This window comes from Copadichromis virginalis, linkage group LG17 (genome assembly GCF_057382275.1).
Source record: "Copadichromis virginalis isolate Kocher_CV1m ecotype Utaka linkage group LG17, C_Virginalis_male_GT1.1, whole genome shotgun sequence".
NCBI classification, from domain to species: Eukaryota; Metazoa; Chordata; class Actinopteri; order Cichliformes; family Cichlidae; genus Copadichromis; species Copadichromis virginalis.
The window spans coordinates 24,004,074-24,016,859 of NC_140634.1; the positions used below are offsets into that span (position 1 = coordinate 24,004,074).

At 40.8% G+C, this 12,786-nt stretch overlaps 1 protein-coding gene and 1 long non-coding RNA gene across 3 annotated transcripts in view; both read right to left on the reverse strand.

The window, feature by feature from the left end:
- The window catches only part of LOC146689473 (ankyrin repeat- and BTB/POZ domain-containing protein 3-A), a 288,208-nt gene that overhangs the window by 5,597 nt on the left and 269,825 nt on the right, over positions 1 to 12,786 (reverse strand). For both annotated transcript variants that reach the window (XM_085437119.1, XM_085437118.1), the window contains 7 exons: positions 11,992 to 12,224; positions 8,935 to 9,113; positions 8,549 to 8,654; positions 2,174 to 2,276; positions 1,985 to 2,066; positions 879 to 947; positions 661 to 774 (listed from right to left, as the gene is read on the reverse strand). In XM_085437119.1, coding sequence (XP_085293245.1) covers positions 661 to 774; positions 879 to 947; positions 1,985 to 2,066; positions 2,174 to 2,276; positions 8,549 to 8,654; positions 8,935 to 9,113; positions 11,992 to 12,224 — 886 coding nt within the window. The remainder of the gene's footprint in view (positions 1 to 660; positions 775 to 878; positions 948 to 1,984; positions 2,067 to 2,173; positions 2,277 to 8,548; positions 8,655 to 8,934; positions 9,114 to 11,991; positions 12,225 to 12,786) is intronic.
- Positions 3,010 to 4,693, reverse strand: LOC146689474 (uncharacterized). The gene is made up of 2 exons (XR_014916050.1): positions 4,546 to 4,693; positions 3,010 to 4,129 (listed from the first exon to the last, which is right to left on the reverse strand). It is a non-coding gene; the product is annotated as an uncharacterized LOC146689474 (long non-coding RNA).

A 12,786-nucleotide genomic window follows, 5' to 3' on the forward strand; every position in this document is an offset into this window, starting at 1 on the left:
GCTGAGGAAAAAACATGTATTTCCTGTTCGGTTGGTCAGTGATTGCTCACAGATTAAATCTGTTACCTTCTTGTGATTGTGTTGATTACCTGCCGGTTACCTTGGTTCCCTGTTGTTTCCATGGATGATGCCAACGTGTCTGCAAACAGTGGCAAACTACTTCTACTACCACCAAGTGGTAGTAAAGTCTGAAATGCTACGTCTCACTACTGCAATCAATACATTTAAAAATTGCAACTTTTCCTTTGAAGACAAGTGGGTATGCTTTTCTGGTACGCATTGCACTTTCCACAGTTTCACTACTGCTCTGCAAGTAGTTGGCAAGTGTTTGCAGACAAGTCTGTGTCTTCCATGCACCAAAGCATTATTATTATTCCCTATTCTCAGTTGAGCCTAGCATGACTGCGGCTCAACTGAACGTCTTGATCGTGTCTGGTGTGTCAGCCCATGCATAAAGTTTTTGTTCCACTTTGTTCCATTTGTCATTTGAGTCACTGCTAATACAAAAATATGAGAGCAGCTTGAAAAATAGTGTGTGTGGTGGTTGTATTGCCAGTCTGCAATTGTTAATTAATGGCATGTTTGCACCTTATGTAAAAATTCATTACACAAACCCCTCCCAGTATGTAAATCAGCTGCTAGAGACCGTAAGCCTCCCACCTTAGCGTGTTTGTAGAGGTCCACACAGGTTTCGGTGGTGATGTTCTTGGAGCAGATGATCTCACAGTGTCTCTGAAGGGCCTCTAGTTGGAAGAATTTGGCTGCAGACAGGAGCTACAGGGAACAGTACAGCCACACAGAATGAGGCACAGGACTCGGGATTAGAAATGTTAATACTCATGCTGTCACTCCACAGGCTTTGGTTAAGTCTTTCTTACCTCCATTACTTCAGTGTTGCGTATGTGCAGGGACTCGGTGCCTCCACAGTACAAATACTGCATCACCAACTGTAACAGAGAACAGTACAGGCTTCAGGTTATGAAGCTGATGAAGAGTACAAGAGGGACCCTTTTTTCTGTTGCTTTTTTTGTGCCTCTTTTTTGGCTCCATTCTGTCACCTGGAAAGTAATCCAGATTTGAATTACATATGTAAATTTAAGCATTTACATATTTTCACTGCTATCAAATACCTTCCAGTGATATTTACTCTCATGTTTTCTTTTTATCGCCATTTAAAAAGGAACAAGCATTCAATCAGTAAAAATAAAGAGCAGACCAGAGATAAACAAGTCCCCAGCAGGACTGGAGAGAAATTGAAAGAGACAAGGGGAAAGAAATGGGAGGGGGAAGCTCTGGGGCCGCAGTTTAATTGTGTCTTCTGTAGCCTCATGGATACACCCAGTGGAAAGCTAAAAGATAAAGAACATCCAGAAAGCGAGCAGGAACAACATTTCCAACATTTTAGCAGCCGCCAAGCCGGTTCAAGCTCACGTTTCTGGGCTCTGGGTTTACAGCTAATGCGAATCATTTAAAATCAGAAATGTGCAATACTGCTGACAGACTTCATTTAACCCTTTTCCAAAAAGATTCATGCCATTCCCACAGATGTGCACAAATTGGGTCAGCCTTAAGCTTCATACGGTAAAGTTGGAGTTATATACTTTCTGTGTTTGAGAATTAAATGGATTTCTTAATCTCGATTGTTTAACTATGTACCTAACACCATTCCTTCAGAATAAAACAATCAAACGTGGAGCCTGTTCTTATACTCATAGGGGACGATGAGTGTTGTGGGTCTGGTTGAGAGTGGGAATAGGTTTTGTATGCACTGAAATCTTTCTTCTCTCACCCCAGAGAAGAACGGCAGACGGCTGCCTTCTCCCTGAGCCTGGATCTGCTGGAGGTTTCATTTCCGTTAAGAGGTAGTTTTTCCTTCCCACATACATTCTACCGTACAATATAAAGTGACTTGAGGCAACTGTTGTTGTGATTTGGTGCTGTAAAAATAAAACGGAATTAAATTGAACTGAAATAAACGTCTTACATGGAAAATATTGTACTTGACATGGCTGATCTCAATGCAGGTGTTTTCTGCTGCTGGTCGGTTTTGCAGCAGCGACTTGAACCTAAAAACAACAACAACAACAACAAAAAACAGATAAATTCTACATTATTTTTCCCATCGGTGCGCTTTTGTTTTACAAAATAAAATAGGAGCAAAGTTTCAGGTTACCTGGGTGAAGCTGTAAACAGCAAAACTTTATGTGCATAAAATGGTTTCCCCTCCACCAGGAAGGTAACATCAGACATCTCCTTGTTGTTCAGGAAGTGGGGGTCTAAAAAAAACAAAAGAAAAAAAAAGAGAGATTTATTCACGTCTCCCACACAATGCATGCAGAGCAGCAAACAGCAGAAGATTAAGCTAATGTGGCCATTAATTACCGCAAGGCTGATTCATCACGCGCCTATCAGTGCTGAATTATCAAATCGCGTTAGCATTCCTAAACGGCAGGGGATTTGCATTTGATATCCGGTGTTTGCATCCTCGAGTGCATTTCATTCACTGCACACAAATCAAGTGATTTAAAGCACTTTATTTAAACCCTGCCAGTAAATGATCAGCAGGTGGCGCTGCAGCGCCGTCACTGAATGTTTCTCTTCTTCCTCGTTTCTCTCAAAGAAATGTCTAAAATAAAGTTTGAGGTGTTAATGGACGATTTGGTTCATTACAGACAAGTGGACCCATTTTATCTGCACATAGAGAAGGGTCATTCCTACTATTCGGTGCCATTTCAGTGTGATCACTCTTCATCAAAAAATACAAAATTTTGAATTATTTTAACATTTCATCTAAAAGAGGGATTTTCAACCTATAAGAAAAATGTATTGGTCCAGCTAAGGATATTATATTATAATATTTTTTAAAATCAAAGTCTTTACCCATGACGTGCCAAATGTCCACCCTGTTACAGGACATTCAATTTTCTATTAATAACTGTTTTGAATACACAGTTATAGTAATATTTACATTTTCTAAAAGCTACAATATCCCTTTTTAAAATCTGCAAGGAAATTTCAAGGAAGTATTTTAAACAAGCATTATATTGAAAGAAGACAGGTTCAGTTTTAAGACAGTGTAATTTCAAAAGATTGTTTTTAGATTCAAAGGGAATATAAAAAAAAATTGGCTCCATTTTTAAGTAACTTAATTTTGCTGATTCATTCCCTCCCAATAACCAAAGAGACATGCATTATGTTTGTTGATTTGATTTAATTAACAAAAGAAACACACAGGTAACAGGGTGGACAGAGGAGAAACAGGGTGGACAGGAGGTAACAGGGTGGACATAACATCAGTGACAAAAAATACCACCTTAAAGAAACTTTGAACACCTTCACCATGCCCGTCCAACCAACACAGGTAGATACATGTCCACATTAAACAAGCAAATTTTCACTGTACACCCAACATAATGAACATTTTTCTCACACATTTTACCTATGCAACAGACCAGCAACTCCAGTTTTTTTCAAGGAAATCCCACACTTTCCTCTCCAGCTGAACTGACCTCTTATTCAAAGGTGTTGGTTCTTTCATCAGACACACAACCTGGTCATCCCTATACCAGGTTATGTCCTCACGTGGACTTGGCCAGTGGAACTTGTTGGTCCCGTTCTTGTGCATGCATTTCACTTTAACATCCTCTTCAACCTCCAGAATGATTCCTGGGTAGGGTTCACCATCGTAGTTGATAATGCACCACTGACCAATATGATCTTTTGTGATGTTCTCAGGCCGGGTTGGTCCCTCAGTGCAATGTGGACTTGCCTCTTGACTAAGGCTTATCTCCTTCAGGCCATAGCATTCACAGTCCAGTACACCTTTGTCTGCCTGGCAAAGGCAGGTTATGTCCCTGTATTTTATTGTTCCTGGAGAGAAACTGAGTACTTGGTGGATTTTCATGGTTCCTTTGACCCTCTGCTTTCTTTTCCTTTCTCGCCACTGCTTTCTCTGTGCTCTCTTCTGTCGTTCACTGAGATCTGCCACTTTCTTTTTTTTCCCTTCCTCTCTGTCCTTTCTCCACTTCTCTTTCTCTTTATTGAGATATATCTGTCTTCTCTCAGGGTCAGCATCACGACGTGCTCGGTAGCGCCGCTGCTTCTCCGCAGCAGACATTGGTGCCATTCCCTGAAAAATGTATACTATTCAAAATCTTCTAAAAGTATATATATACAGGTTAATAATAATTACCAATACACACTTGTATAAATAACCCTAAACACTAAACTTCTATCATCTTACGTCCCCCCTGTTACCATGTGTCCCCCCTGTTACAGTGCATAGCAATAACAGGGGTGACGGTAACAGGGGGGAGATTTTATGCTAAACTTAGCCATTACTACTAGTATGATGAACAACAAGCTAGTACATGGTGACCACTAAGAACCATTTTTAACATGTTTATTAGCCATATTATAAAAATGACAAAAAAAAAATTGTTTCCACTATTAATAAGCGTAACAGGTTGGACGTGTTATGCTTTGCCACATTACAAAATCTTGCTAAAACATTGAAAAAAGGGTTGATTAAAGAGTGGTACTTACTCGTCTTCTTCTTGAAAGTTTTCCCTCCAAAATATGTTACATCCGGGAGTGTCATGTGACTAAAAGAATAATCAGGTGATGTGTTCTATGGAATTCTTATCAGAGTAACAGGGGTGACAGTTGATTCAGGGACACATTTTTTAAAAAGATTTTAAGTATTAAACATGCATTAATAATAAAAAAGAACATTTGATGAGGAACATTAGAAATAAGCCAATCCAGAAATGATGAAAAATCTAGATTTTTTTTTTTTTAAGTTATATTTGTAACTGAAGTCGAGCAAGCATGACTGGGGACATAGTACTTTAGTGACTTGTGCTAAAATAAAAGTAATTTACTTTTAATGTATTTATCCTGTGTATATATCAATGTGTTCTATGGTAGAGGGGGGTTAAACATACAAGAAAATGGTTTAGAAATAAGCATTAGACAAGTTTTACACTAAATATACCATATTATGTCATTAGGACTCAAATGGCACCGAATAGTAAGAATGACCCAGAAAATACTGCACGTCGAAATAAAAAAAAAAAAATATCAGATTACTTTTAAAATGAAACTCACTTTACAGTTTTGGACAGAAGTTTACATGCACCTCCTTATGGGCATGCACATCACGGTAATTCAGGGGTTTTAATTAGTTCTTTGAACTTAATATTTTCTTTTTCCAGGGTGAAATAATTGTACAGCATACATCTTTAATGACTTTAAATAAAAAACAAAAACAAAAATGAAAACACATTTTAATAAGAGTGTACCATCAAGTCAGTCAGACTCGTGGGATATTGATCTGGTCCGGTACCTCGCAGAGGGGGTTGTCGATCACTTTCAGCTGCTTTGGGGTAAATCAAATTAGGAAGAGGAGCCCTAGAGGGGCAAAAACGAGACAACCCCCCGTCTATTTTTTCACTAGTTTTTGGCTAGGGTCAGTGTCACTACTAGAAGCCTGAGGTGATACCTGGACCCTACAGAGGCTACAGAACAACTCCAGGATGGCACATCAATTCGTGCCATGGCCAGAAGGTTTGCTGTGTCTCCCGGCACAGTCTCATGAGCACGGAGGAGATTCTAGGAGACATGCAGTTGCTCGAGGAGAGGTCCTTAAACATCGATAAGACAACTATCTGCTCCTTTGTGCAAGGAGGAACAGGGTGACCTTCAGCACTGGTGTGAATGTCTCTGATGAAACAATCGGAAACAACTCATGAGGGTAGCCTGATATTCCGGTGCTCACTGCCCAGCACCAGTGAGCCCAATTGGCATTTAAAATAGAATACCAGTCCACCACTGGCACTGTAGCTTTTCACAGATGAAAGCAGGTTCACCCTGAGCACATGTGACAAACATGAAAGGGTTTGGAGAAGATGCAGAGAGCATTATGCTGTTTGTAACATCGTTCAGCGTGACCGGTTTGGTGGTGGGTAGTGATGGTCTGGGGAGGCATATCCACTGTGGGACACACAGACCTCTTCAGGCCAGGCAACGGCACCCTGAGTGCCATCAGGTATCAGGATGAAATCCTTGGACTCCCTTTCAGACTCTATGCTGGTGCACAGCAATGCCCGGCCTCGTGTAGCGATAGTATGCAGGCAGTTCCTGGAGAATGAAGGAACTGATACGATTGATTGGCCCCCACATCTGCCTGACCTAACGATAGATTACCTCTGAGACATTATGTTTCATCCATCTCACGCTGGCAAGTTGCACCTCAGACTATCCAGGAGCTCCGTAATGCCGCAGGACACCATCCATTAATGGATTATTTAAGCCTGCCTAATGTTGCTTCACATCCTCATCTTCTCCTTTTTTTCTGACATATTCACTGTCACGTTTTGTTATCACTGATGTTCGATGTATGTTTTATGTGTCTGCTCTCCCAATATTTTGCTGTGAACGCACACAGAAAGGCGGCGACGTCCCAGAACAGAGCCAAGCCGCTAAATATGAATTACTGTGATTCAAAACTATCCTTATTTGACCACAGTAGTTCAATGAGTTTGTGCCAAAAAATGAAATGCAACTTGGATTAAAACTAATTACATTTAGGTCCATAATTTGTTGGGCAGTGACACAATCTTTTGTAATTTTGCCTCTGTACTCCACAACAGTGGGGTTTAAAATCAAACAATCAAGATGCGATTGAAGCGCACACTCAGATGTAATTCAAAGGTTTTAACAAAAAGTGTCTCATTAACTGTTTAGGATTCACTGCCACAGTTATAGTCAGTCTTTGTTTGTGGGTCTCTCTGCATTCAGTGTTTACATCACTAACTGGAAAGTACGATGTAATGGACTGAGATCAGGTGACTGACTTAGCTATTGAAGAATTTATATTTCTTTACCTTGAGAAACTGAGATAAATTCATTTTCGGTAAACAGCAGTTTGCACCTTGTATTTCCATTCACTGAGGTGGTGCATTGAGGTGAGGCCTAAGTGTCCAATTAATCTAGTAAAAATGGCTGTAATCCTGCACTTCACTCACATCTCGATTGTTCGATTTTACACTTTTTTGACATACAAAAGCAAAATAACTAAAATTGTATCTTTGCACAACAAAATTATGGACTTTACTGTAATTTTACTTTGAACAAATATTGACAATCAGCTGCAGTAGTGACAGGTGATGACTCAAGCACCACAAGTAGGACTGAATACCACACACGCAATTCACTTTCACTTTGTCTCTGCAGCCGGACACAAAAACCTTTTTAAGAAGAGCAAACATTAAAGACCTTTGCATGTGAAATTCAAGGTTTTATTTAATCTCCCAAAGCTTCCTTTGAGGAAACTAAGGCTATGTTCACACTGCAGGCGAAAGCGCATCAAATCCGATTTTTTTGACCCTATGCGACCCATATCCGATCATGGTATGACAGTGTGAACGGCACAAATCCGATATTTTCAAATCCGACCTGGGTCACTTTCGTATGTGGTCCTGAATCCGATACATATCTGATGTTTTAGAAAGCGACTGCTCTTTGAACGGTCATGTCGCATTAAATCCGTTTTTTACGTCACTGACACAAGACAGACGCCAGTTATCAGCTCCGGAGAAGATATCGCGAACGCTTCCTGGCCATCCAGTATAGATGTCAGTGAAACTGTTGGGAAGACAACGTTGGAGAAACGTGAACATTTTATTTGTACTGTATAATCTGCAGATTCTGACAGAAATCTGCAACTATCCTTTGAAGCAGCGCTCCTCTCTAAAACAGCAATAAGGATCATCATTAGGCCATATGTAAATAACAAAATAACTTTATAACTTAAAGCAAAATTGGGGAACGTAAAGTCTGAAACAAGTCTTTATATTAACAGCCATCAGTCAAACAATAATTTTTGCTCTGGGTCTAAACAGAGCGTGTTGTGTGTGACGTCTTCTTTTGCGCATGCGGGCCGCTTTGAGGGTTCACGCTAGAGCGCGTTTGCTGTCACATTTTATTTGTAGTGTGAACAAGCAGACAAAAAAAACCGGATTTGATCAAAAAATCGGAATTGAGCACTAAGACCTGCAGTGTGAACGTAGCCTAAGAAACCTTCAAATATATTGAATACATTTCTACTACTAGATAATGTTCATACAGCTCCTTAGAACACAAATAAAATCATTTTCTAGATAGATTTCCCCCAAAGTGGTGTTTTTCCAACAAACAGACAAAAAAAAAACCAAATTATTTGTGAAAATATTTTGAAAACATCAAGAAGATCTTGTTTCATTATGAGTTAATCTGATACTTCTTTGTCTATATGTGGCTTCTTCTGAAGCACAGAAGGATGCACTGTAAATAGGATTAAATCCATTTGTAAACCTTTATTTAATCACCTGCTGCAAATGTCAAAGGAACCTACAGATGTGACGAGGAGAAAAAGCGCGCTCTCTGAGCTTGAGGTAACTCCTCGCTCTAACCCCCCCAAAACACAACAAAAAATAGAGAGAATCTTCACCGCAGTCACATCCTCATCACACAGCAAATGTTAAGCATTAATAACTCGCTCTCTTACCTAAGCGCGAGGTCTGCTTCTTCTTGATCTCCGTCAGCTTAGGGATGGGGAAGGGCCCGTAGCACTGCGTAAAAATGACTGACAGCTGCTGACTTATCACCTCATTCTGCAGACACACACAAACACCAGTGAGGACAGAAACTTTACACATATTACAGTTTTGTGGCCTCGTTTTTTTCCATGAGCAATCCGGGACAAGAAATTATGCAAATGTATGATAATATGGTTTGAAGTGCACTAAATTTATGCAAACATGAGTGTTATTAATGTCGACCCAGCACATGGGCACAGGGCGGTTTGTATTCCCAGAAAGCGTGCCTTACGTTGTCTGATGTTCCTCTAATAAGCGTTTTGTTTACGTGGACATGAAAGAAAGCTCCAGTGACCTTGCTGGATCGGAGGATCTGGAACATGAGTGGCAGGCCGTGCGTGATCAGCTCCTCAGTGTACTCCTCCTCCTGGATGCAGCAGAAGTCTTTGAGCAGGCCCTGGATCAGCGGTCGGCGGTGCTGGATGAAGCAGGTACGCAGGGACTCGAGCCAGGTGTGCAGCGTCCAGGGAACACCTGGGAACACCAGCACACGGAGCGTGAATACACACAACATCCGAGAGCGAGCGGTTTCAAGGGCAACAGAACCGACCATGTTTCCATCACGTGATGGCGTTGTGGGAGGTGGAGGACGATGGCATGGTGGGTGTTTGGATTAAGGGTTTCAGTGAGAATAGAAAAGCAGCACCTGAATGTAATTAAAGAATGCTCTGTTAAATGTGTTGGACGTGAATGAAGTTTAACTGACGAGATGAGCGGAAAATTTATCATCCAGGTATTTTCATACATGTATGTTTTATGGATTTTAAAATGGCTCATTTTTAAAAAGATTTTTTAAAAACTTAAAATATTGAAAAAAAAAAGTCAACAGGGAAATGGTGGGACTGAAAAGCCCAGTCTGGAGGTGGCAGGTTTATATTTCTGGTAGAGGTGTGGTCCCTTGCTCAGGGGCAGGGGAGCGGTGGTGCAGTGAGCTCAAGGGCAGTGCCAAGGAGGTTGGTGGGACAGGTGTGCGGCATTAACTAACGAGGTCTCTCCCTAGATAGATAGATAGAAGCCGGAGGAGGGGTGTGTGCTGTACACCAGCTGAAAAGCTACAGGATGTAGGTGCCAAACCTCACAGAACTGCCAGCAGTGTGTTCTCCTAATAAAAAACTGACAAATAAACACGGACGGTGTGTCAAGTCGTCCTCCTTTTCTACAATATTGTTCAGCAAAAAGTTGTATTTTAAAACATATGGCACAACTTCTCAGTTGTTCAGGTCTGTCTGTCTGTGTGTTGTTTCAGGACAGGATTGCTCCTGCTAGCAAAGCTGGAAAAGCAGCATGAGTGGTTGTAATTACTGTCCAGACAAGAACCTTTACAACAGAAAAATAAAGCCAATTGGCAAAAACTACATTTCCTCTAATCCACTGTGTTAAAATGTGCAACCTAAAAGCACAAATTAATGACGTTTACAGCCTGATACAGGTGGGTTTTATTTGGATTTTATGCTTTGTGAGGGTAACTTTGTTTTTAAACTAGCTCATTAAGCCATAAAGTTTAGTATAAATTATGTCATTATTCCACTTTGAGGGATCTCTGTGAAGTTTTGTCTTCTTCAACACATGACATGAGTTGACTCTTCAGCTTCTCCGGCTGATTTAACCCCTCAAATACAGTCACATCCATAAGATCCTGGACAATGAAGACATTTAAGTAATTCTGCCTCTGTACACAGAGCATGTCAAAGGAGGATACAGACTTCAGGCAATCATTAACGCCAAGGGATTTTCATCCAGTTATTAAAAGCAATCCTTTTATTTCAGATTAATGCAAGTTACACTCCACTTTTGAGCCTCTGAAAACGGGGGACTGTGTGTAAAAAAAGCTGTCAGTGTGACATCGTAGGGCATCGTATTGAAAAAATAAATGTGTACGGCATGCCCTTCTATACGATATTACTCGGTATGGTTTTCTGAAAATTTTTTCAAGGTTAACTTCGACCTTGGCAATAAAGGTCAAGGTCAAATGCTTAGCCAGCCGGGTACTACATTATTGTTGGGAAGTTTTATAACGATCCATAAAAAATTGTTTGTTATGTAAAGATTTTACTGATCATCACATTTAGTGTGACCTTGACCCAATTTTCACCTAAATTAAATCAGCTGATATTGTTATTCACCGTCACACAAAATTTGAACACAATATCTTGAAAACTTGACGCTGGACTGCTAACAAACAGACAAACAGACAAACAGACAAACAAACAGAACCGATCACATAAAAAAACAAGATCACAATGGGAGAGGTTGAAGTTTGCACCTTTGTTTTTCTTTACAGGGGACAAATTTAAAAAAGGGAGAACTAATTTTTATTTATTTTTTTTACCACAGACGTTGTGATCACGACTGGATCACAAACTAAAATTTTAACTATCAACATAGCGCTCACCACGCAACCACGCTTTAATGAAACATAAACGATGTGAGAAAATACTCCGGACGTTTGCATCCAGAGTTTGATTACATCTCTGCGCAATGGCCAAAACAGCAGCTCGTGTCCATCTTTTATGTACAGTTTGTAATTTTGATGTCAATTTCTCAGTTTTCCACACTTTAATATTTTTTAAAAAGAGTATCCCGGCTAAATAATCCAGCCACAGAAAATGATCTTAATCGTTACCATCATCTGCAAATTTTAAACCAATGTGGATAAGAAAGTTTTAAAAGCTCATCACTCACAGATTAGCTTAAATCCTGGAAACATTGTGCCCACAGTTGTAGAAGCTGTGTACCAACACCCCTAAAGCTCGCTAATTAGCAGCTTATATCTCATGTGTAGTTTAACACTTTGGTTTTTTAACTGGTTTAACAAATGGCATATAAGGTGCTAATTGGTGACTTTTAGATGGTGCTGGTAAGTGGGTATGTTTTTACATTTGGACAGCTTACTACTTTCATCTGAAAATTCTTAAATCTATCCTTAAAAACCAACAATTGCAAAGTATCACCTGATAACCTGACAGTACAGAACAGCTACTAAATTGACTGTGAGGTTGTTTTGCTGACTAAAATCAATGAATCCTCATCAAAACCTAATCAGCAGACCACATAAGGTCTTGTGCTCAATGAGCTGGGGTGCAAGCTGATGATTGCCACATTTACAAAATGAGCACTGCCCGAGGACACAGTTCCGTCATCGTGCTCACACCTTCGACCGAGTTATTATCACCTCGGATATAAAAAGTCCTACTTGTGCGAGCGTTTCATGGTTGGATGAGTAGTTGGGATTTCTGAGGACGCGAGCACAGGACAGCACAGGACAGGACAGCACAAGCACATCTTCATGACAGCTGGAGGCAGCGGAGAGCGATGCATTTGTGCCAGTGAAGCATGCATTAGTAAATCTGACCTAAGCTGCGGATGTCTATGGTGATGTCCACATGGCCGTGCTCTGCGCTATGGTACATGGCCTCTCTCAGGGCCCTCAGTCTGGCCTTTCCTGTTCGCAGGGTCCCTCCACCATTGGCCTGGGGAGCCAACCTCTTCTCCCCTGGATCTGAACCCTCAGCTAGAATCTCTTCCAGGGACAGCACATCCCCCTTTTCTTGGTCTGAATGGGACAGGAGCTTCCGAAAAACATTCCTAGATGAGAGAAGAGAGATGAGACAAAATGACAGGGTCAGGGCGAGAGGTAAACATCTGGCCTGGGGTCGAATAATATGAAGGAAAGCTGTGAAGTCAATGGTTCCAAGTTAGACACCCACAAGCTGCATTAAATCCACATTAAGCCCATTTGGCTCTGTAGCTCTCACTGGTGCTCACTCTTAATTGACTACAAATGTCCCATTGTACTCTGAACCTGCATCACCAGCGTGTAGGAGTGATAATATATGACTCTTACAGGGATCAGGCTGAAAAGAAAAACTGTTCCAAATCTCCAAATTTATTGTACTCCATCAACATTGCATTGGATCTGAGCAACACAACGGCGCAGCAGTAACAGACGCCCTTCTTTGAGAAGAATGGACTCCAGCATGTAACATAAACAGCGTGACTGCGGCCTGATAATGCATCACTGCACCATCTGCTTCAGCGAGGAGGGTCTCGTTTGGAGTCCAAGTGCAGCAAATCATCATGTCCTGTTAGGGGAGGCTGTTTGATCATAAAATGTTGTTTTATTGGTACTAACATGCTGCTGGTTTTG